The sequence below is a fragment of the Opisthorchis viverrini genome (genome assembly GCF_000715545.1).
Source record: "Opisthorchis viverrini unplaced genomic scaffold opera_v5_383, whole genome shotgun sequence".
NCBI lineage: Eukaryota > Metazoa > Platyhelminthes > Trematoda > Opisthorchiida > Opisthorchiidae > Opisthorchis > Opisthorchis viverrini.
Window position 1 is genome coordinate 365,993 of NW_008752043.1, and position 26,523 is coordinate 392,515.

The 26,523-nt window shown below is 42.2% G+C and overlaps 1 protein-coding gene across 1 annotated transcript in view; it reads left to right on the top strand.

The window, feature by feature from the left end:
- Positions 1-26,523, top strand: part of T265_10595 (hypothetical protein) — a gene marked incomplete at both ends in the record, with an annotated part of 107,976 nt that overhangs the window by 13,225 nt on the left and 68,228 nt on the right. The window contains 3 exons of the mRNA XM_009177014.1: positions 11,957-12,591; positions 18,272-18,305; positions 21,377-21,636. Of these exons, the coding sequence (XP_009175278.1) occupies positions 11,964-12,591; positions 18,272-18,305; positions 21,377-21,636 (922 nt within the window). The remainder of the gene's footprint in view (positions 1-11,956; positions 12,592-18,271; positions 18,306-21,376; positions 21,637-26,523) is intronic.

Below are 26,523 nucleotides of genomic sequence, written 5' to 3' on the forward strand. Positions count from 1 at the left end.
GAAATAAAAATGCGCAGTGTCTATTTGCTTGATCTATAGGTACATTTGTCAGTCTGTTCTATCACTCCGAGCTCGTGATCGACCGAACTTACAGACTCGAGGAATCGTGGTTCGAAACCAGCCTACGGGATCTCGAATTCTCCTGTCTATGTCTCGGCAAGGTGACAGTATCTCAGCCCTCGAAATTCTTTCGGGTAGCACGGTAGCTAGGCAGTGAAAGGATGTTACACCTGAATGATTACTACTATTGCTATTACTTAATCTTCGGCGCCTTCGTAGCGTGACGTTGAATATCAACAATCTGGTAGCTAAACTGCGTAGAACTTCCCAACACAGCGTTGAAACCTTCGATCGACTGAAAGCATTGCCCAAAATACCAAGACTTGAATGGACTACTGGAAGGCGCCAAATGCGGATGAGAAGCCTTCTGTTCACTCTGTTAATGATGGGCCTGTCGGTGGTCTCACTGTTTGATTTCTGAGGACTGCCAGATGACTCATTAATGAATGCGTCAGTGACCCATGTCTGTGTCCTTTGGTCTACTACCAAGTCCAAACCGTTGCACTTCTTTCAATGCAGTGAGGATTTGCAAACACAAGCGGTGAAAAATCAGTGTAATGTGTTACCAAAAGTCTCACATCACGCACAAACTGAACGGTCTTGAAGTGAGAAGTTTCAACACACAGTTACATCGGAATTAATGCGTTTGCCGTAGTCGAAGCAGTTAGTTCATCCTAGTGGTCTCTCAGTGCGCATAAACAAATATGCCGGCACAGCCTGCTACACTGTTTGACGAATAACAAAGGTTTACTTCCAAACTTGGGCAGTGGGTTTTAGAACAAGCAAATCAGTACACTTAACAGCACAAGTACTGACCATTCATGATTTTACTCTTCTAGCAGTGTTTGACAAAACCTAGTGAGTGGCATTCTCTTGGACTGACTACGGTGTGGCCAGGGATCACTTATAGATGTGTAATTGAATAAAGCGTCAAAACAGGACTCAAGGGCATGGAAGCCCAATGCTATCTGAGGACGATTTTGGTACCTCAGGAGGCGCAGACGATCGTTGGTTGGTCCGCTGAGCTGGGTAATTTGATTTCAAACGTTTCATCACCAATTGAAGTGATGTCATCAGTGCGTTGTTAGAGAGCCTGGTGGAGTACCGATGGGTACCGATGGGTCGTTGGTTGTCCTTAGGATAGAACAGGCAAGAATTTCTCATATTAACTTGAACTGCGGGTGGGACTAACGCCTCCTATAATTACCACCCTTTCTTTAACATATCCTAATGTTTCGCAGGAAATGACTGCTCCAGTTTGGAAGCCGTCATTGATGATGCGCTCATAATATATTCTCCACACACGGGTATTGTTCATAGTTTTCATTCGTGACTGACTATGAAGCATACAGCCTACCGGCTTGTTTTAAATAGTCAGTTCTAACTAATATCTTGTATAGTTTACATAGTCACAATCATCCGTTTCAGACAAGAAGTGCGAAGATTGAGGATGTCGACATAGTAAATACTACTCAGTTACTTGAACTTGTTAATAAACCACCCTCATATCTACCTCGCTGAGGAACACAGGAAAAACAAAGCAATTTCTAGTAACCGTTTATTAGATCGAATTTTTAATAAAACTCTAAAGTGTTCGCTTCCATTTTTTCTAGGAAATAAGCTAGGTCGTATTGAGTGATCTGACAGTGACGTCCTAAAATCCTACCCCGGTCTTCAAAGAATAGTATCGTGAACCCGGCAGCTTTGGCAATCGTTTGTTTTGGGTTCGGTGGCGAAATGCTGCACCTTTTAGGCACTGATGTTATTGAAAGTAGTTGGAAAGTAAGGTACCTGTTTTTCAGTTGGCACATTGAAGGTATCGAGCTCCTTCCACTTTATTGCATCTGAAAAGGCACTCGAAGGTAAACAAGCGTCTCGCAGTTATTTGTCGAACGTGGTTAAGCATTCTTGCATTAGTGATTGACGGTCATTTGGCTAATGTTGGGTTATCTTAAGTTAGGAATGTAATTTGCCAAGTGATTAGTACGATAGCAGAAAATGACCAGACATGTTGCTATAACACAGTCCAATGTTTCGGTTGCCGTAGGCAACCGTTCTCAAGGAATTCTACAATTTAGTGAAGATTCACTCAAGCGATGTTATGAAACCGGGATATTTCAAATGACTGGGATGTTTTTTTCATTCATCCCTTTCATTTTCGACAGCCATCAGAAACCGCCATTCAGAGTAGATTAGGCTGACAAACGCTTCCTCGTATTGCTCATTTCTTGCAAACCGAGCAGCATTTTTTAAATCTCATATTGATTATTGCGCATTTCAAAATTCTCATACAAATAAAAGTGTACGTCAGGAAGTGGTTGAGCAAGTGGAACAAAGAGGCGTCCGTCAATGCACACTGGGTATGCAGTTCGGTTCATACACTACCAATAACCATCACTACAATAAAATTCTCGATTTTCACTCTTTCCGGAATGTCCTTCATAAAAGTGGAACAAAGTAGTTAACTTGGCTTGAGGGCTGGCTGATTTATCAAAGTTGTCTATTCACAAAGAGATGACTAGGAGTTTGGCTTTAACTTGACAGTGCTGGACCAACAACCGGCCCCATCCCACTTTCCCAAAACAGCCCCCTCTTGGATATGTTACACAATGTCTGAAACTCAGGCGAGCCCGCGTTCGACCTTGATCGGTCAACCAAGACAGACAAGCCAACAACCACGTTTTCAAACTTTCCCAGTAATTGTCGTGCAAGCTGTTTCCTAACTGTCCGTCAATTGAATTGATTTTACTCATCCTTGGCTTGACGTACCAGTCCTCACCACTTGGACCGTATTACTGGTGTTCATTTCTAACATTTCTCCTACTGCCAGTTTCTTGAAGCCTGACGGCTTTCTCAAATATCATTTTCTTTGTCCATTTCCCGTTGATTGCAATGACATTAGACCGGTGAATAAGCTAATTCTCTATGCAATCCAGTCGGAACTTTTTGGCGATGCTGGTTTTATATTGTCTATTCACCGCATTTCATGTGCTCATCTTTGCAGCAGTGAATGGAATACTACTTAAGATATCTATGGATTACTCCTTAGATCCTCTAATGCGTACCACCTCTTCACTGAAAAGATATGGCGCCTTTGTAAAAGGCTGTGCGACAGTCAATTGCTTCAGAGCAAATCAAGCTGCATCCCCCACAAACTAACTAGGCATAATCAGGGACTTGAACTCTCATGGATAGAGTACGATTCTGCTCAACAGAATTTTCTTTAAACAATATTAAGGATAAATTTTACCACCTTATCGAAAGCGAGTGTTCCCGCGATTCTTTTCAAAACCAGACCCTACATTTGTGGATGTAGATTTTAATCTGTCTAATTTCTCGGTTTGCTTGTTATCAAATCTGCTAATATGGGAACCGTGCAAAATGTTTAAAAGGTAGACTGTTCTGCAATCGTTTCCTTCACCTTCCTTCCTTTCACCAGTTCGGTTGCCCGCCCTAGATATTATCTGCCAGAAAACGTCAGTCCAGCCAGACAAGTCATTTGGTCTGACTGCTATTTTCATCAGCCGAGTGAAGCATGTACACCAATGACGGCCATTCATTTTCCTGTCTTTGGGCGAAGTGACGTCCACAGTTTAGCTGCATCAAAACTGGCACGACATCGTTATCAGCCTTCCTGCCGGTGGAAGTTGTCTCGCGCTGCTATAAATGGTTTGGACAGTTACAAGCATGAAATTAGTTGGCTATTTTTTCAGCGTCAGAGACCTGAACTTATTGAGAAAACAAAGTAATGCAGACAAGAAACACCAGCGAAATGAAACCCATGAATTATTCTCTATAGAAAGCCCTATGTCGTATTGCGTAACATGCGTTGGCTACACCAAAGTTACAGTTGACCACCACGCTAACTTCTTGACAAACTTGTTTATTCGATTACCGTTTGCGGTGGTTAAGCACAAGGGCGAGGAGTACCTAAAAAGCTGCACAAGCAAAGCATACTCGACTGAAAAATCCATCAGTTAAACAAGAACCAATCCTCCAGCCCAATTCGTCTGGCTCTACCTGTACGTCTTCAGCAGAGGCAATTTCTGTCAGGCTTTGTTAATGGGCTTAAGTAATCGAAGACTGCATGTTTGCCACTCAGTGGTCCTCTTCCCTGAGTAGGACACAAAGATCAGTAAAGCTGCAACGTTTCACAGTTTCTCAATCCACTTGTCCTATATTTCTCTGATAAAACTTTGTTGTAAGTTGTTGGTGCGCACATGGTGTACAAAATTACCCTTTCTACTCAATATCAGTGATAAGTTGGACCATTGGTAGTGATGTTCACCGTCTCTGGTTTTCTTTCACGATTGCGCTCAATGGTGCTTGGACCTGCGGTTTCGCATACATTGGATTTTCACTCGCTTAGCTAAAATAGCTTGATTTCAGTATTTCCTACGCCACATCAACATCAATTTAGATCAGATTTCATTGATATGAAACGGTAAGTTTCAAGTAGACCACAAAGAACAATTATAGAACGTCATATCCAGTCATGGTGGTCTAAATATTTAGACCACACTTTGATTCCCAGGAGATTTAAACACGCCTGAGATAAACAAAGTCCATTCACTTGAAATAAACCTATATTGCATCGATTCATTCAGAGTGTTTCTGGAGGAAGGGAGTAAAAACTCTAGGTTTGGAATCATCAGGTGCTGAACCATTGCTCGTTGACATTTTACTACTTAACTACCGTTCATTAGTTACCTAATCTTATACGTTATTGATTACTGGGTTGTGGACAGGACTTGCGTGCTATTATTGAAATGGGCTTGCCATCCTAATCGGAGCTCATCAGTCAGCGTATACATAGGAAAACTTCAATATATTCTGGGTTCAATCAGTTGCAGCTTGTGTGCGCGTTCCGATAGTCTTAGCTGACTTTTCTCCTCATTCTTTTCAGAATTGTTCTCATTGTTAAATTTTCAGCAGGTCACAAAGTCACAAAAGGAATGGTGTAGCAATTTTTAAGCTAAACAGGCCCTCCAAAGCTACACGGAAGAGTCAGTTAGTAAGAGAACGAGACGGGACACAACCAGCCATCCAAGGGGGAAACCCATCTCAAAATGTCTCGTAACTGGGGCCTACGTGAAACGAAGCGTATGGTCTCATAAGTTGCGTGTTCGGTTTGCTGTACAAGTGGTACAAGTTTGTTCATTCAACTGATGGTCTCTAATCCACCTTTCCGAATCTTATTACTCGATTATCAATTTGTACCACGTGACGAATCTGTGGATGCAAGGCAGCTCTCAGATTCACTACAAGTAAGCCTGGCCTCTTTGTTATATTAAAGATTCTATTGCTGGTTCTCAAGTTTTCAGCAGATTAGAAACGATACAAAGAATACTGTGCTGACTCGCCGGAAGTTGGGAAAGCCAAAAGCCCATGGAACCATGAAGCAGGTTGAATATCACTGGTTTCAATGTCGGCTACCACATGATTTATTTCATACGTTGGCCAACTTTGTTCATGAGCCATATGGTATGCTGGACAGCGCGACCTTTGGATAACAACAGTATCAGGGAATTTCATCTGTTGATGTAGCTATAGGTTTTTGTTCTCACCTATGTCCGTGTATCCTCCTGAATCGGTTTCGCTTACATAGATTGTGGAGGAAAGCGGAGAACCTGGGTGCGTTTGCTAAAACACAACATGAAAAAGATGCAATCACAAGTTTCCAATTAACTGCTATTTGATTCAAACTGCAAAATTATGTGGTTCCAACGGCCGTCCATTTCCCTTATTTGTTAAACCATATCGAAACTTCATCTGCTGTGCTACTTACAAGAATGTTTAATAACTAAAAATTTAGTTTCTGGCCGGCGAAAATCACGGACGTCCGTGATACGGTTTAGGCAGTTTGGAATTCCACACCACAATCCTGTCGTTCAAGTTCTACTAATACATCCTGAATAAAGTCTATTAACCCTATGTCTTGATAATGAACCGATCATTCAGCCAGGATGACGCGAGTACAACGTCTTAACAACTTCTACAGTAACTTTATTTGACAGGCTGAAGATCGATTCACCTGCATGACATAAAACAATTTGTTTTTGTTGTACTATCTTATGAAACTGTTGGACAAAATGCGTCAGATTTTTTATGACACAGTGACGTAGGAAACCTTTCCCTTGTTCCTTAGAAGGCTATCAGTGTGGGCAACCCGCAGACAAGTCCAACCTCCCATAGGCCGTGAAGTGACAAGTAGCCTTATATTCAGTACCACAGAAATAAGGTGACTGGAACTTACTTAAGAATGGATACGATAAGCATCCATTCTGCGTTTCTTAGAGTATACGCTATTTTAGACATTTCGATCGTCAGACGCTTTTAGGTCACCGAGGTTAGCGACATAACATCACACCATAATTGTTTGCCGTTTTGGCAACAACTCACCATCATCATTCTTACTTTGGCTGCTGATATCGCAGAAATCAACTGTGAATTGGCTTCACCTCTACTGTCCTGCAGGTCGGGTTCCGTATTTCGACCACCTACCATAGTCTCAAACTGAAACTCTCCATTTGTGCACAGTGATACGTGTTATCCGAGCGTACCACAAGAAGTTGTTAGTCAATCAAAACGCCTTCAGGCATCTTTCCTTCAGAATAGATGAATCTCAGGGTGCAGAAACAACGCTTTCATGTACAACTGATTTCGAAGTGTTTTACCCATCCGGTCCAGGGATGAGCTGGTCTTCTATCTGGTCTCTCTTAGGGGATGAGGGCTAGGTCAGAGAATGGTTTCCTGCTCGCTGTTCTCGCACTTTGCTATCGGCTTCCAGCAAAAACATCTGCTTACAGTAAGCAGCTAACGTCTTTATAAACGGTGTCATGTGCAGCTTATTCAACAGCTTATTCAACAGCTTATTCAACTTAGAGCAGTCTCACGATGACTAACTGAAACATGTCACAAACACTGTACAGCGGTTCTTGACCGTTGTGCATGTCTGCGCCCCTCGGAACAATTAAGTAGCCCGTAATATCCTCAGTTGCTGTGATGGCTATTCACTCCAAGCAAGATTATTGCTAAAGATCTATTCTGCTTTCATATATCAGAATACAAGTTTCGACTGTGTCCAGATTCACCTCGAGTGGATGAAACATCTGTTGTGATTCCAGGTTACAGCAAGTTTTGCTGAACAACGAAAATCAGTGATACTGTTTACTTCTCAATTTTTATTGCCCGCGTGCATATGGTGCTAGATTCCAAGCGAATTTCGCAGGTTCTCATGTCAAAGGACTGTGAAGCTTCCTTGAGTCAACCCTATTGCTCTTCAATTCAGCGAGACTCCTCGTTATTGGATAACTGCAGTAAACCCCTAAATCTCCCTTAGCATAGAGTGCGTTCTATTTAATATGAAAAGGGCTCTGAGCAGCACTTATGTACAAAGAACACCTACTTTATCCTGTTTGTCAAGGAGACATTTCTATTATATTTTGGTTGGTTGTATTGCGTATCGTGTATATTGCCGACGAGTCCATCCAATTCCACTTGTCGAACTGGGTGGACTGATTGCACACAAGACCATTAGACATTTCCTCAGCTTCCTACTACTGTAGATTCACACCACTCTCGTTTGAACGGTTATCCGCCTGTTCTGGTGAGTCCACACCAAAGAAAAGCACTGAACTCGCGTCTTGCTCTTAGTAGAGCTCATCAGCGGTGCCAGGATTTGAACTCCGGACATCTGACATGCAATGCGAGCGTGTTACCACCACTCCACCAACCCACGTTGGACGCATCTGAATTTTCACGTCTGAACAGGCGAACGTGTTTACGCTTGAGCAATGTGATTAGTGTGCCCAACTGTAGATTCCTTCGTATTTTCCACACATTTCTATGCGGCTACGATGATTACGCCAAGATGGTCTGTCCGCACAGTGGAAACTCTCCGGCAATCAGTTATTTCGACAAATAAGAGTTTGGTAGCTTTTGAACAAAGCTGGAATGATCCACATTATCTCCATTTTTCAACGATGTAAAAACGTCAAATTCAGGGTGGTTAATGGAGGCTCTTGTTGTTATAAAAACCTGAACTACGCTGTGACCCTGGGTCCGGAAATCAGTTTGTTTGAAAACCATCTTACAAAACGTAGGCCCGGCTTTTATTTGAAGTAGGAATAAAATATTGTTTTACATTTTACTTGTGCTGACAAACGTAACCAGCTAAGCATGGCCCCCTCAATTAGAGAAAATATTGTCAAATTGCTGCGGGATACTCGATAGGATTCTTTTGAGAGTCAATTTGATCAGTGAAATCTTTCAAACAGATTTAGGAAAGGATCAAACTTTCGGTAAGATGTACGCAATGACTGCGCGGTATGGTGATTTTAAACAGTAGGATTAGTCGAATTGCTTCAGAGACTGCCTACTGTCTTTCACGGTGGCGACTTTTCTTCATGCCTAAATCCAGCACTCTCCTTATAGGTATAAAGCAAAGTGCAAGAGGTATAAAATGCTCCTCAGAATATTTTTTGTACCACCAACCACCCAAGATGAAGCCATTTACTCATTTGAACAGTATAAAGTTGTGAGGGGGGCTAACCGAATCTCTCGTTTACGACATTGTTCAACCGACTTTGTTGCTCAGAAGTCGCCTGGTATTTCATTTAGAATGATATTCCAGAAATCAAAATCTCGATATGATATTACCGATGCAGATTTTTCTCATGCATCTCAGTGCTTGTTTCGCTCAGCTCGTTACTGGGATGCGACCCGATGAGTCCTTCTGCATCACTTTGGATTGATTCTCAGCGTCCAAACAAACAAGCTCCGCAGTAGGCAGAGTTCCCGGAGCTGGCAAACTTCCACGGTAGCTGAAACTACCCCGTTTGGCTCATACGTCGAAATCTATGTTGAAATCATCTATTTTTGGTTCAATCAAACTCGACATTTGTTCAATTCATGTACTGCACACACGACAGTCTTTCTCAATAAAATTCAAGCCACCGGACGCTCCTAACTCTTTAAGTGAGCTGCTGATCAACTTGATTTTTGCTCGCTGTGAGAAAAACCCAGCTTAGTGCAGAAACCATTCGCCAGAAAAATACACACTTACAGTTCGTGGTGAAATTCTAATAGATTTGATTTGCACTGCATGGAGTGGAGTAACTACCGGGTCGTTCATGCTGTTCAGCTGATTTTCTCTCAGCTGGTCATTGTAGACAACTTGCACTTTTGAGCCATATTCCATAAAGCACACAAATATTGTTCCAGAATGACTTGCTTAACAATTGGTGAGTTCATAGCTGGACGATGTCTCACTTTCGACACAAAGTCTTCGTCAGGATAACTGAGTAGGTTACAACATTGATCGAGTGTTCATTACTTCAGTCAGTGAACCCAGTTTGAATTGCTAGGCTCTCTGTTGCGGTACAACCTGACTGTACTTTTCCTTTTGAAAACCAAATCTTATTTGTACGCCAATGCACTGCAGAGCCAAGCACATTCGCATGTACTGTTGGTCATAGGAGTGACGGTGCTGTATCCTTAGTACTACTCTTTGAGTCCCTACTAATATAAGTCTGCGTACCGAATACGCCGACCGTATATCTGTCAGATGCGTCAGATGCACTCGCCAATTTTAGTAAATAAGTCCTGATGAAAGGAAACCTAAGTGTACGGGATTCCTGTAAGACAAGGCCAATTATGTTTCAATGAAGCAGCGGAGCTAACCGAATCATCTGAATATCTGGACCCAACTTAATGCACAATAAACATAACTAGTACGCTAGAAAACACTAGTGCATTTCCCTGATTTTTCACGGTGAAGTGACCTTCATGGTTCAGAATACGCTGTGCGGCACAAGAAAGCGTACGGTGATATGAGGTGGAACAGCCGATTTAAGGACATGGTTGACCGGGTAGGGTACGATACATGTTTTAAATGTTCACATTGGTTTGAAAGGACTACAGCAGGCCTTCAGTGGGGGAGCTTACAACAGTGAAACAAAAAACCTTATTTCGAAATCACCACTGGGATGTGCAGAACACTAGCATACGCTTATCCATGGCAGATGGGTTTTGTAAACAGTGTACTTTCTCTTCAAGGCTCTATGTTGTCACAATATTTCAACGTGACTGTGACTTTCCACGGATATACTGTTGAAGTATACCGTCGGCTTTGGTGTTTGCGTGACCATGTTGTCACATTTTTTCAATGTGACTGACTTCCCACAGATATACTGTTTAAGTATACCGTCGGCTTTGGTGTTTGCGTGGTGGATTCCGATCCCATTTTGGAAAACCACATGCCAGTTTTCAACCACACCGACAGCTAACTGGAGCTGTATTTAATCCTGGAAAATGTCGAAAATTTGGGTTTAAATAAGCGAGGATGAAAAAGTTACGCGAACACACACAACATCCTTCCATTAATGTACGAAGGTGTGCATTCTTTGCCAGTGGGTACAGGTGATGTTTACAGAAACAGATGGAAAGAACGAGGACACAGTCCGAGTAGCATGGAACCTGATGCCTGGAAAGAATAATCTTTGGATCTTTCGAGAGGAACTAACAGAACAAACCCAACCAAACAAAGCCTGGCAGTTATCCAAGCGAACTCCATTTTAAGGACGGCTTTCATGCTACTGCCACAAAAAAGCAATAATACATCATACTGAAGGGTCTAAGATAAAAAGTAAATGATTGCTGACCTGTACTGCAGCCCACAGTAATGGGTGCACTCTCAGCTATAAACCACTAACATTATGTTTCGTCTCCAGCACACATCCATAAGTGAATCCCTCCAAGAAGTGCACAGTTGGCTCCTAACCACTTTTCATATTTCACCGCAAAAGAACCTTTGCACAGACAGTTGCAGTAGAGCAAACATATCAGTTGTGCTACATTTGCTGCTTGGGAGATTCTAAAGTTAGCCTCTTGCTTGAGGACCATTGACTGTCGGACTGCTTGCATAATCAGCGTCTTGTCCCCTGAAAGTTTGCAACGCTTCGCTGGTGGAACAAAGTGGAACACTTACTCACAGCATCCAATTTCTTCGGTAATTCGACTGCTTCGGGCCACTTAGGCATAAGTGCCACGTGATGCGTTATTTGTTCAACACCAAACGTTGTGATTAGTGAGTAGTTGTCAGATTTGCAGAATAATCGTGTCAGCCCAAGAACAGGGATTTTCTGGAGACAGTGAAATTGCGAGTTTAAACCTCCAACATTCGAAGCTAATTAAAAGTGCACGGCAGACTACCAGCTTTCGTGACGCCACCTGTTTGAGATGTTCTGACAGGTGGCCAATCGATAGTGGGTCGTCCTTCAAGCAGAACGATCACATCGCTCGATTGTGAATGCGTTTGCCTATTCGGCACGACCATGTCCATTCAATGCATCTAGTGACGATAAACAACGGGATCGGCCAGCTCAGAACAGTGTTGCTTGGCCACCTGTTAAAATCCAAAAACCTGGGAGAAAATCAAAAGGCTTGACGATTACCAGAACTCACGCTTTTCTGCTAACTCAGATGAGCATTAAGAGACGATCAAACGGCTAGACGATTACTAGAACGCACGCTTTTCTGCTAACTCAGATGAGCATTTGCTCTACAAGGTTTGTGATTGAACTTGGTTCATTTCAATTTATTTCGCCACTCGGAACGTTATCCTCACATCTTGTGGAAGAGTGCGTGGAACGCTCCCTCAAACAGGATGAAAAATGTGCGGTGATGCAGCAATTGTCGTCCAGCCGGCTGTCCAATTGCTTGAATTTATAAAGTGACATACTAATGGTGCCCTATTCGTAAATGATTCAGAATTTCTCCTTCCACATAATACAGACGCATCAGCAATGCTTACCATCTAAACAGTTCTCAAGCCGTTACTTCGATTTCACCCCAAGTTTGCTTACAAGGACTTGCATTTACCATCGTTTTATAGATCAAGAATGCAATACAATCAACAGACAGTTACCGAAAACGGTCAATCCAGACCACAGCAAACCAGGACGACCAGGCTGCAAGGTCAGCAATCATATCGCCGTCAACAGTCTTCCAGTTCCATGACTTCCACCAGTCGAGACGTAAACAGCAATCTTCGAGGGCCACGGGAGCATAGTTCAGCCCCTCGTCCCCTCAGTAAAAATAGGGCCGCTGGTCGAATGCAACCGATACCAGGGAGTTTACCAGGGAAAAAGGGACCATTTGTATACCAACAGCCGCCTCAGCTGCATCAACACCAGCATCCTCCTCAACAAGCCTCCTTCCAGTATCCTGGGTTGATGCAGCCTCCAAATCACCGGCAGGCCCTTCATCCAACTATTGATCATGCTGCGTTTTCAGTCCCTCCGCCAGGAATTCCAATGCAACAAAGCGATCCGAGATCACAACGATGGGGAAAAGAAACGGAGTCTTCAAAACGTGCCAAAATCAGAGCTTCTTCATATGACAAAAGAAATCAACCCGAAGATGGCCTGGAGCGTGTACAATTAACTGTTGATTACGGCGTCAAGAAGGCTCATCAACATCCGGAATTCGCTATACCGAAGTCATCCCTGGACAATTTACTTGGCATTGGTAAGTGCGCGAGTGTTACAAGGCACCAACACATTCAGTAAAAGGAAAACTCTGAAAACACCGCATCGTATGGGTAGCTCCCCATAGCATACTTGTTCGCCGACAGTAAACGAGAGCGAAACTATAAAATGGTTGGTTAAGTGATCTACTGAATTTCACTTCGCAGTGGTTATAAGTTGCATTGTCCCTTCACATGCGCTCCATCTTCATTAGCTCCTTACAGTTAAGAAGTCCCGATATTATTTTGTTCTTCTGGTGAGCCCAGAAGCAGTTGCTGGGTCCAGTTGTATTTGGAACCCCTGTAACAATGCTATCAGCTGAGGTTCACAACGCGTGCGATACGCAGTAATAATTCAGAATTAAGATTCGATTAGATTCCTTTCGATCCCTTGTGAAGGACATCTTAAGTTGTGGCTATGTAGTGAACAATGCAGATATCTACTTTGGTGTTAGACTAAAAGGGGTTAACCGATGTTCAGGAACCATACTTGGATTTGTCCATCAGGAAAGACGAAATATGTAGATGTGTAGGCGGCTTCCCGTCAACTTTCTCAATAGTCTGGGGCCGAAATATTTCATTCATTCACCTTATAAAATTACGAGCAGACCTGAAACAAACTAACAGAATACTCTCGGGGTAGATGTATATTCAAGCAAACCCTGCAGACGTTACCTTCCGGCCTTGGGGTTAATGTGGCCCTCCCCTGTAGAGTTCTCTCAGTATAGGGTCCCACTCTGTTAATGATACCAGTTACCATGCGTGCGTTCCAGTGTTCGTGACAATCGCTATACGAGTAACAATAAAATGTGGTAAACGCATAAAAAATGGGCAAAGATGACGATATAATATCAGTGTAGGATTTGAAGTTAAGGCGGATGTTTTGAGTGAACTAATTCGGCCATTTCAACCAACTCATCAGTTTTGAATAACCAAAATGATCAACCAAAATTGCTGCCGATCACTACAATGGTTGTGTTGACTACCAAACCACTGACTTGGAGCAATACCTAATTCTTTTGAGTGGCATTTGGTTCGTCCCCACAAAGCTCAGCCACAAAGAGTTTTTCAGCCTTATCAAGGTGAGTCAGTCCGTGATGGGGAACGTGACCTTTTAGGTTGTGTAAGAAAGTGTGTTTAAAGGAGAAAAGATGATTCAGGACCAAGTAGTTACTTTATTAGTTACAAGTACGATGATATTAGTTCACAGTTGCAGTGATATCAGCAATCTAGATGGTGCACGGCTCTTCGATTTCGAGTGAGAAATTGAGCAAACCTAATCAAGTGCCTGTCCGTAATAAGAATATTTTGAAGACTACACGTCAAGTTTGTGAGTAGTCTCCGAAAAACTCAGTAGAGTATTGCACTCGGTTCATTTTATTACCACCAAAAAACTAGCGGGGGTGTTTTATAACCGGCCAAATTTCCTAACCATGATTTATTGCTTCTATGGGACTGACCATTGTCCCGCCTGTAGGCTCGACATTTTAACAAATGAAGGCGATCATAAACAACGACTCCCCTGTAGAGTTCTCTCAGTATAGGGTCCCACTCTGTTAATGATACCAGTTACCATGCGTGCGTTCCAGTGTTCGTGACAATCGCTATACGAGTAACAATAAAATGTGGTAAACGCATAAAAAATGGGCAAAGATGACGATATAATATCAGTGTAGGATTTGAAGTTAAGGCGGATGTTTTGAGTGAACTAATTCGGCCATTTCAACCAACTCATCAGTTTTGAATAACCAAAATGATCAACCAAAATTGCTGCCGATCACTACAATGGTTGTGTTGACTACCAAACCACTGACTTGGAGCAATACCTAATTCTTTTGAGTGGCATTTGGTTCGTCCCCACAAAGCTCAGCCACAAAGAGTTTTTCAGCCTTATCAAGGTGAGTCAGTCCGTGATGGGGAACGTGACCTTTTAGGTTGTGTAAGAAAGTGTGTTTAAAGGAGAAAAGATGATTCAGGACCAAGTAGTTACTTTATTAGTTACAAGTACGATGATATTAGTTCACAGTTGCAGTGATATCAGCAATCTAGATGGTGCACGGCTCTTCGATTTCGAGTGAGAAATTGAGCAAACCTAATCAAGTGCCTGTCCGTAATAAGAATATTTTGAAGACTACACGTCAAGTTTGTGAGTAGTCTCCGAAAAACTCAGTAGAGTATTGCACTCGGTTCAGTTTATTACCACCAAAAAACTAGCGGGGGTGTTTTATAACCGGCCAAATTTCCTAACCATGATTTATTGCTTCTATGGGACTGACCATTGTCCCGCCTGTAGGCTCGACATTTTAACAAATGAAGGCGATCCTAAACAACGACACAGCCTCCACGAAGTTTACGGATGGTGGATCGGGGTAGTATTATGTCGTTTTATATATCCGATAGGCACTAACCCAACTCAAATTTTAAACCACCGGTTTGTACTTATAACAGAATAAACAACGACGCAGCCTCCACGAAGTTTACGGATGGCGGATCGGGGTAGTATTACGTCGTTGTATATATCTGATAGGCACTAACCCAACTCAAATTTAAACCACCGGTTTGTACTTATAACAGACAACCAGGAAATCCAAAATAATAGCGGTTTTTGCTTGGACTAGTTTTCCCCACAAAGGAAGGCAACAGTACAACAAAATCTCCTACTATAGACCGTCCTGTTGAAAGCACGTCGGAAAGTGAATCAAGTTGCCTGGCTTTTTATCCAGTTCGTTTAGCCTAGTGGACACATCCCGAGGATATTTCCGACCGTAGCATCACACGTAGCAGCTGGTGCATGTATCAGTCAGCCCGGGTGGGCGGATGGATAAGTTTGTGGACTATTCTCAAAGCAATTCTCAATTGGAAAATGTTTGGGACCGATTGGGTAGCCATCGTTTCGTAGAGGTATGGTAAACAAACGGTGGATCTATTGCTGGACAACGTTTCGCTTTTAAGTGAAAAGCTCCGTCAGGCCAAGTGAATAAGTAACAAAGTTGATCGGGTTTTAAGGTAGTCAGGGATCCAATCCGTAAGATTTCTCATGACCAGCAGACTTGATCAGTGCTTGGTGTCGATCTGAAGTTCTTGTTTGTTAGAAAAATGACCAACACTAAGGATTGATTGGATAGAGGGGATTGTCTTCGTGTTGAAATCGAAGTTCGCGGCCTTGCTTTTCAGGTCTAGAACACTTGCCCTGACGAAGCATTTTTGTCAAAAGCGAAACGCTGCTCAACCTTGAATACGCCGACTGTTTACCACGCCTCTCTAAAACGCTGATGACTATTCTTTCGAGGGCCCTTGTTCGAGTCCAATATGAGCAACTTTAAGCTGGCTGGTGACCTTCGCACTGACTCAAAATAAGCTCTGAAGGCCAGATAATATCCTATGGACTGCCATTCAGTGAGGCACGTCACTCAGAAGACTACTTTACAGCTTAGGGTCAAACAGATTAGCAACAAGTGTCTGAAAACCTAGAAGATTTGACATCTTGATTGATATTGTGGTATTCTGAGGGATCATGAGTTGGCCAAAAGCTCAGTTAAAAATCACGTAGATTGACCCTCGAAATTTGCAAATTGGAACGGAAAACTGAGAATGTACTGAATTGTTCACCTAACGGAATTGTTGCCCGAACATATGTGTTAGGAAAATCAAACATCTCAATGCAGGTTCATGTTTTTTTTAAGAGGGGGTGGGAACTAACTGAACAGAAAGTTCTGGAATCACAGTATGGATTGGTGCAGCTTAATTTACCCAACAGCGGTAGACGCTTCTGCTGTATGAAATGGAGGATATACATCCAAAACACCTTTGCTTGTCACTCAAATGGCGCACCTTGGCAACCAATCAAGGTTAAGCTCTCCTTCATGATTGGTGTGCAACGACATTATGAAACTGCCATCTCTAGAGGGGCTGTTTTTTCTCAAAGCTCTGTCAAAAAATGAACAAACGGATTGTGGGCAGTGTGGACGATCAACCTTAAATCATCTAAAAGTAAAATATTTGCTGCAAGTTTGTTTGGCGTCATTTGACGAATTTCATCCTCCAAACTTGTTCACTAACTTTTTAAGGCGAATAAACCGAGTGCTGCTTAATCAGGATTTTGGAATGCCAAGAACTTTATTCCTTCACTTATGTTGCGTTGTATCAAAGTGAGAATCTTGTGTTCAATACAACCACCAAAAGTAAGAAACTCCTGAAGTGTGACAATCTTAATTGATTGCGCTCCTATGAAAACAATGTTCGTTACTCAATTTTGATTGAAGCAGCCAGTTGACCTGTGTGTTTTCACATCACCTGGACATTTTATGGACAACTTCTGTGACCAGAGTTTACATTGTCACCTAAACTTAGCCAGTTGAGAAAACAGTCTTCAGCGTGTCTCCTGGTTGATTGTGCGAATGTAAACGTGTGCGCCACGTTCCGCTGGAATCATCAATTTATCCAGGTTTTCGTGGCGTGAACTCCGAGATGTTAGCGACTTACTGTTAAGCAACAATGAACGATCTAATACACTGCTCACAAGGTTGCTGAAAACGCTTCGACAACCCACGGCCGGTTTTGCCTTTCATGGAACTGATCAGGTATGCGCAGTCCACGAGTTTCCGTCAACCTTTTGTTCTACTTGAATGATCCACAACCCGTCACCTTGAGAGAAAACTTGTGTTTTCTTGAATACGCGCCGGAAAAATTTCGTAAAAAGCGTCCATGGGAAGCATTAGCTGGAACGAAATCTAACAAGTGAAAATTAACCGACGATATCATACTGAGCTGCAGAAATCAGCGAGATTATCTGTATCCACCAGGTCGAAGGTTGGATAAAACATTGCTTGAGGTTCTCCTTCTGAGATTTTAAGGTTCCGCGACCATGGTCGTAGCATACTGGTAAGCCGGTTGGTCGGCTTCTGTTTCTACACCACCATTCGGTTGTTCCCAATGTCGATTTGTTTTGATTGTGCGCAGAAAATGCCCGCATGAAACATTCGGTTCATGTTCCACATGGCCACTAAATGAAGTCGAAGTTTTCACGAAATCACAGATAACTGAAACTTGTGACTTAATAATGTGGTTAGTAAAATGAATACTAAATTTCCACTGATTTCTATAGCGCTTGTTCGGCATGGATTTTGGAGAACAAATGGGTTCGTCGACTTTTCAAGGTGACTGTCATTTGAGAACATAGGTATATCAAGAGGATTTTTGAAAATAGAAATACTTTTTTGTCACTCTGTTTTTCGACTTGTGTGCAACGAGACAATTTTGCTCTCGTCGTAATCTTTTACAATTTTAAACCTAATTGCACCACAATTTTTAGTCCCAGGCGAGCCAGTTTCAAGCTAACTTATCGTCTTGCCGTCATCCCCAGTGGAGGGCCACGACACTCCGTCAGTGTGGCATACGCAGCCGTGTCGAACGAAAAGTTCTTTCTTGATTGGGTGCGTAAATCTCTTTGTGTACGCGTAAAATGAGGACCACGCAAAATCATGCACGAGATTACTTAATTACCTTGTTATTCCTACGCCTATCTGATGAGCCCCAAGAAGGGCGAAACCGGTCGTGGGCTGTCGATGGATTTTCAGCAGCCTTATGAGTAGTACATTACAAATATACATGTATCGTGATATTTCAAATATCGTAGCGACTGAAACTTGAGGCGGCCTGGTGCAGCACATTCAGTTGCCTGAGAACATCATAAACGAGAGATTCAGCTGGGTTCCAGGTGAGTCTCTCGAAAGAACCAAATTAGCTTGCAGATGAGTGTATATTCGCTAATTTCGTGCAATTTGGTTTCAAGTTGAACATAAGGTTGACGGAAACCCGGGACTGCGCACACCAGACGAGCCCCAAGAAGGGCGAAACCGGTCGCGGGTTTTCAGCAACCTCATGAGTAGTACATTACAAATATAGAGTACAATGAGGACATTGTGGAAAACAGCCAACTAATGTCAGGTTATTGCTAACTCATTGGTAGTATGAAATTGGGAAATTTAGGCCGAGATTTCGTCATTTGCATCTGTTTTTGCCATATACCAGCTTAACTTGACCAGTATTTTGTCTGGCATGCGATATTCACTGAATAGCGATAAGACGTTCCAGAATAAACGTCCCAAGAATAATGCAATTATTTACAGAAATTTACAAGACCAGTGAATGGACTATGAGTGTCTACGTCATGCAGGCCGGCTTCGAAGATCCTTCAGGAACATCGGGATTTATACGCGCCGGTAGGGTTTTGTGTCGCTGTTCAAGTTCCCGATAGTCTTAACACCATGGATGCTAAATTCTGCGATACAGTTCTTAATGGGACAACGTTTCCCTTACCGAACTTTCTAAATCTCACCTTTTACAAGATCTGTTGGCGTTTATTTGCGAAATTCACAAACTGTTTGCCAAAATTATCCTATGCAAATCGCCTTTTACTGTCAAAATCTTTGGCAGTGCTAGAACAGTGAATTTTAGTACGTCACTTTCTGAAACACGGATCATAAAAAACGATACGATCGCCATATGGCCAGCAAACCTGAAATTCTCGGGTGCTTAACTGTGAGACGAAATTTGCCAGAGGAATTTTTGTACTGTTTCCAGCTCCCATAAATTGGGTTCTCCTCGTCGAGTTTGTACGCTGTGTATTAGTGGCTTGTTCTCCATTGCCAAATTTTCCCTGTTGGTAATAACTTTAAATAGCTGAAGAAAGCTGCAAACCAAACGTCCATTCAGCCAAGAGAAAATCTAGTCAGATTATCAAAGGAATCAAAACGTTGAAGGTCATTTCAGATGTGTTAATTCCGCCGCGTCAAGGTTGCACTGGTAGATTAATAGAAAGGCATTTGTCTCGCGTTAAGATCTCAATGATAGGTACCGCCAATGAAAACGGTAAGAGATAAACTCGACTTGAGAACTTCCGCTCTGGCATGGGCACACAAAAATAACACTGCCAGCACACGAAGCAGATTGTTTAAAAGACCGTAATATGAATGAAATTTCTACAAATCCCTGGAGAATCTAAAACTTATGAAATTAATACAGTAGGGCGTTCGGCTGATCAGTCGGAGGAAAGGTATTCGGTGCAACCAGCTGGCTCATATTATATGTATATATACTACAGAATAATGAGAAATAATTAAAAAAATCAATTTAATTACTCCCGGCTTGTGGCAAAATACCGATAATATTTTTTTCAAGCATGATGAGCAAATGAATATCACGTCCGCCAACCTGTTCACCCTGAGCATAAGTTTCACTGGCTCTACACTAGTTTGTTTACATTTTCCGGAAGGATTAGTGTTTCTTGATTATATCTTTTAGTTGGCACAATAAGTGTTTTATCTTCATTTAACAACCGTCAATTTTGGTTATTCGGCGTTCTTTAATTTCGGCCCAAAATGCCTACTTGGCACTTGGGGATTTTTGGAAACAGAAGAATAAATTTCGACAAGACAGTGTGATCACGATTCCCAAACCTGAGGTGACGAATTGCATGATGTGAGATGCCCAGCGTCCTGAGATCGGCTTCCGAAAACACCACAAATTAGGTGTTTCCATTTTTAGACCCAAGACAAAACATAAAGATGAGAGACTAAAGCCAGGAAATGGCTCCTTGGAACACTTAGTTCACGGAAGGACAAACTAATTCCTGTGAAATTTTGAAGTTTTTTGGCTGCACGCAACCGGAAAATTAGTTAATTTGATGCCATCTGGAACTGGCTGGTCTATCAATGACCTGGCGAACGAGCTTCGTTAAATGTATCAGAACAAAAAACCTGAATGTTGCCAATGTCTATCAACAAAGAGTAAAACAAAACCAGTATCTGAAAGCACTCTCAAAATGTTGACTTTGTGTAACTAGCATGTCTTATTGACCACAGTTTAACGCAAGGTATTCTGGTAGGTCGCACATTTTTTAGATCTAAGGATGGTTTTGGATGATGATGAACTGGATCGAAAATCAAACTCTTACTGCTCAGGTGTTTTTGCTCACCCAAGTAGCCTTGATTTTTAGCGACTATTTTGCGATGAGAAGTCATAAAGCTACTATCGCCTGAGGCATAATTTCTATATCAAAGCAGGCTGAATCCATCGGGTGAAACTGGGAAGGTTTTACTCTTTTGTGGGTCACCATCTAACTGCGTGTAAATATTAGGTATTGCAGCAGAACATCTGTCTGGTGTGATGCTGACAACACATGACGGTGTGTTTTGGTTGTGCTGGTCTGACCTTCAGCGCATCAGTGCATATATTTTGCACTTCCGAAGAGTGACGGGAAGTTTAACGTCTTATGACGTATACCCAGCACCTTCAATAGTACAATCCAATAACTTCCATCAGCTTCTGCATTCCATGAGACTGTGAGATACATAAGACCTGCGGGTTTCTTGTTTCTGGTCAGTTCATTCCGAATGATGGATATTCGTTAGTCTTGGAACACTTCGTCAATACAGTGAAATGCCCCGTCATGCGATGACGAGGTTAGCAACTTCTGAAACGGTCAAGTGAATAAAACATTCTCTCAAAATTACGTGTAACCCACAAGATTTACAACAAGTGAATGAACGATGACCTACTTGGAGTCTTTTTTCATGTATGTTTCCATAAACTTTTGAGTAACTACTTCAAAAATACGAAACCCTTGGTTTGCATAATCATGTCTTAACCCAACTACACGGTGTATCGTTCTCGTTTGTATTTACTTGTAAATTAACAAACCCCACTTCATTGTTTACAACATGACTGTTCTAGGTCATTTGGGATTGCGCAAATAACATACCTGATCTTTTCCTAACCCCTTGTCAGTGCCATGGAAATGTGTCATGCCGCTCCTATCGGTCCCCGACACATACACAGGCCAATGATGCGCGGCCTAGTTGGTCGACCAACAGATGAGCACGACAAATCCGATACCGCAATGTCTGTGCTCACCCCGTTTCAGCAGAGCTGCATTCGATCTTTAGCCAGTATGAGTGTTTGTCCGCACACCATTCTGCCTATAACCGTGGGAATGTTCACTCGATCTTTCATGATGGAAGAGAACATTTTCCTACAAGCTCTCAGTGGTAAGTGCGCAACGTTTGTCGACTGAGCTTTCTTAATTTGGCCCATGCAATCTCAGTGCTCTCATCGTAATGCTTCTCTTGAGCGAGCCTGTCTGGATTTTAACGTCTAGCCATTCAGGTTAGTACAACCAATCCATCAACTTTTCATGTGTAGACAGTTGTCAGCTAGATTTCTGCAGCTGATTGTCTATAGTGCAATCTGCAGAAGAAAACTCTCCAAGCAGCTCTTGAGTTTGGCATCAACGTTTTACCGGAATGAAGTTTATTCCATCCATTAAGCACCCTACTCGTCGTTGTCGTAGATGAGTGCCAGTCATTAATTTTTCCCCCTGGTCTGAAAAACCGCTGAAAATTCTGTACAAATATTGAACATCCAGAAAGGAATCCAAAATCGTGATATAGCTGATGAACACTTATTTGACACGAGAAAACCAGGCTTCGTGAACTGATCGACTAACATGATTAAATATCACTCGGTCTCGAAACACCCTTCCATGACGTAAAGAGTTCTATCTTTGTTTTTGATAATACCCAGTAACCAAGTGATTCTCGGAAGAATCACTTCAAAACATGCAGAGATTCTATGAAGATCACGAGCGCCAGGCACTTGCTAATTCGGGTAAACTTTATTGCTGCAAACTTCGCTGATTCGACATGTTAATTCTGTTGAATTACAGTAGTTCTCGAAGTCACCAGAAATGGTGCCTTTGTTCCAGCGTTCCAACATTCTTCAGGATACTGCTAACCTGTTTTGGCTTAGGTGGCTAATCACAATATTTCCGTAATTTGTAGAGTCAATTTTCAGACAGTCTTGCTCGACGTCTCTCTGTCATCTGACAGGCTCTTAAGGCGACCCACTCCTCAACGGTACCTAGTTTCAGATGGAGCTGTTTCAGCCAGATAATTCATTGAGGACACTAGTAGTTACTTAACCGATATAGAAAAGACGGCACACAAACCCAGCTTCGTGTCCTTTGGATTGAAAGGATCTCTGGAGTATCCTAACAGAACGAGCAGTATAGATCTTTTCTGGTGATACGTCGAGCGCTAAGATGGAGCAGTCAACCGTAATGGAAACGTTTAAGAACGCAATCTATTTGAATCTACCGTATAAAGTTTGTTGGTAAGCATAGTCAATCGCTCCATTTTTCAACCTTTATAGTGAACCCTACAATCCGGGTTTACCATGAAATATCAAACTCATCTGAATTTCAAAGACAAGATGTTGGACCGGATGCAAAAGAGTAGTTTCCATTTTTTTGTGTTTGCACAGCTTAGGATGTTGGGCACGCGACACGGCAAAATGTCAGGAGGATGCACCAGATTCTGTCATTCTGGGCCAGAAGCAGACTCGCTACGATGGGCACTTGGCCGACCATGTCACATCATTGACAGTAGACACGTGATCAGCCTAAGCGTGATGTCTAAAACGCCCATTAGTTTGCCATTATCGATCCACAGGCGAACTTGGCAACACCCGCACTATGAGCAGTTAGTGTGTTGCCACAATGAATGGTCATCTGACACATATATCTGGCACTAAACAACTTTCTAGACCACTCATCGTCTGAAAGGATGAGATCATTACTTTCTAAATAAGTTGTCCCTGTCTTTCTTCAAGAACTAACTGTTTTCATAGAGGAGACTACGCACAAGGATGCTGAAAACTTCGAGAACGTCTCGAGAACTAACTGTTCTTTCGATTAGCACCGCTAGAAGTGTACTGACCTAAAGATGACAACTACATTGTGTGGTCATTCAGTCAAGGAACATTCTCCCTACAGACGGCTTTTCAGTCCCTCTTAACACATATTGCAGTAGAGTTCCAGTAGATGACCGGTTACAATGGCAACTCTGTAGATGAATTAGGCTGATACACTGATAAATTACTAGTAAGAGAACGGGAACCATCTGGCGCATTCAAAATAGTATTCAGCAGATTGCTTGAGCATCGCTGTAGAATGACAGCAATAGGCCCTAAAATATTGGAGTCATTTTATGACGTAATCACTCCTTCGACAACCATACCGCTGTTATGAAGAGCGTTCCGTAAGTCGCATAAAGAAACTCTGAGTGGCTTTTTGTTTGCTAAATGTGCTTAGGACAAGATCCTTGAGCGCCTGTTTCCCTAAAACCTCCCGTTTCTAACTAGTTGGTCTCGTCTGCGTAAAGGAAAGCTACTTTATCGTAAGAATCAGCGAGTTTAGAACGCTTCGGTGACGCCTTGATGGACAGACTAAGAAGTGACGCTGACTAGGAATACGGTTTGTGACATTTGGGCCAATGCGGCACCAGTGCCTTTGGTCGGTGCTCTTCGTCACTATAATACCTATTCAACTGAACTACATACTGTTGTTCCTCCCTCTGATGATGTCATGTTCCAGCATCCACTTGAAGCAGGAAGCCATGCTTATAGCAAAAAACGTTCCAGTAGGCTCATGTGTTAATGATTACTGGCTGAGAATTATGCCAATGCATAACCATTCTCTATGCTGTGAGGGAGTCACACACGTCCTCAAATCCTGAAATCTTTGACCACACCAGGTTTTTCATCTGCGTTCCGTCTCATCAGTTGCGTGAGCCCCGCAGACGGTTTCCTTCCAATCCACACGCCTTCCAAGTAATTTGAAAAAACTGACACCGTTTCTTAGCCATCTGTGATGGGAACCTCTAGCAATAAACACAAGGACTGAATTTGAGAACAGGAAGAACGTAATAACCTGGTATAACTTTACACGGGGCTCTAGGAGCAGTTTCGTGTCACAAACCAGTGAAACTTTGTCGTTTATTTAATGTGTCATCAGAAAGAAATCCAGGTAAAAATTGACAAGCGGAGGCTTCTCAATATTGTTGCTTAAGAAAAGATCTCTATGAAGCCCCTTTCGATGTTTTGAGACAAAACATCTTGATTGTTGGTTTTGACCTCAAGTACTTCTAATGTTCAGCAAGAACTACAGTCCATTTCTTTCTAACAAAGGTCAAACTGTAAGAAACTCTCTTTCAAAAAGGGTGGAGAAGAACTTTAGTCTTGTTTTGAAAATCCCAAGACTCAGGGAAATCCATAATATTTCAAAGTCAGTAGCAATATACGAAATTCAACTGAACGAGAGCTCAGTTTGGCCTAAGCAAAGATTCCACACTTTTCCTGTTCATCAAACAACCCTAAGGCAAAACAGATTTGTTTTTCTGATCAAGCGAAAACTCCGATTCACCCTGGTCGTGAATATAACGCGAAGCACACAAATCAGGGCATGATTAGATGGTTTATCACAAATTCTGTCAGATATCTAATGCAAACAATTGATTTCTTACCTTACAAACACCCGGGTTTGATGCAAAACAAAGTTTGCACTGACATTTATCTCGATTGCGGCTGTCATTCAGCACAGTCATTTTGATGATTTCCAACACGCGAACCACGTTCAAAACGTCAAATTATTCTGGAAAAAATAGGAGATAGTCAAATTACGGACGAGCAACTGGTGCTCAATATAAAGTCAATAACATAGTTTTGGGCCTAAATTGGAACCTATTCTGAAAACTGATGATGTCCTTAAATTTCGTAAGTAAATGGTAAAGAACAGTCTTTCGAAATTCGCAGACATCCCACCATCGGCTTCGTCTTATATAGAACTCATGAGATGGACATAGTCATGCAAGTTGAGGAAATAAACCCCTGGCTTGAAGAGCAGTTTGGTCAACTGTTCATCATGACGAAACTGTATGAGCTGAGATGGGATCCCTCATAGTAAATATCACATTGAATGATTGTTCAAGCATCCTGAGACTATGTCTCGCTAATTAGCCTTAAACAGTGTGAAACAGGTTTTTGGCTCACTGTATATTTTAAAAAATCCACCAAAACGAGGGAAACCTCACTGAACATCTTCGTAAGAGAACCTTAAGGCAGTCTGTCTGATGCACATTGGGCTAATGGCCATGGCCATTGAATCTTGAGCTCCAGTAATTCCACCATGCAAATGAGCTAAAAAGCCCCTTAGATGTTATGACGAATCTTGAGCTCCAGTAATTCCACCATGTAAATGAGCTAAAAAGCCCCCTTAAATGTTGTGGAAAGGATTCCGATTAAATTTATCAGATTAATGATAACATTCCTCATGAGAGAACATAAAAACTTTTTCAAGATAAAAGTAATGAGACCACATTCTCGAAGGCACGAAATATGGACAATCATTACTTACCACCCAATGAAGTTCATGATACTTTCTTCGTCAAATTTGGTTTCGGCATGCAACATAATCCCGAATGGACGTAGAAAGACGTAAGTTTTGTATAGTCTATATTCATTCTACTCATTTTAACAGTCTACCTCATGTCCCAAAGCATTTAGGCTGTTTGGTGAACATCATAACGGGAAAGAGGCGTGCTTGGCGGTCACCCTGAGTTATTGCACCTGGATCTTTTACACAACTGTATGGGAACAAATATATGGAGTTGGGGTTATAGGCGGTTCAAATAAACGCCTCATAGCATCTGAAAGAGGTGCAAAATGTGGGCATAATCGCATTGTACGTGCCAATTATGGCTAGAATACATATCCCTAACCCTAAACCACAGGGTACTGAGTAATGTTCTTGTTGTGTGTCATCGATAGGCCTCAGGGTTGAAGTCGGTCTACAAACTACGCCCATCTGGTGTTTGTTTTGCCTTTCTTCTAGAAAATAAACGTTGTGCAGGCCATAGTTCCGTTTTAGGATTATCAAATCCTGGCAAAATAATATTTGGCGCCTTGCGGCCTCCACGAGAAAATAAAGACCACCCAGCGGTACTAATGCCTTTTTGACCGATTGAAATTGGCGTGAATCGACGAAACAGAACAAAATCTTCAGCGAAGCAAGTACAAAGTTTTTACAAGGCATTCCCATT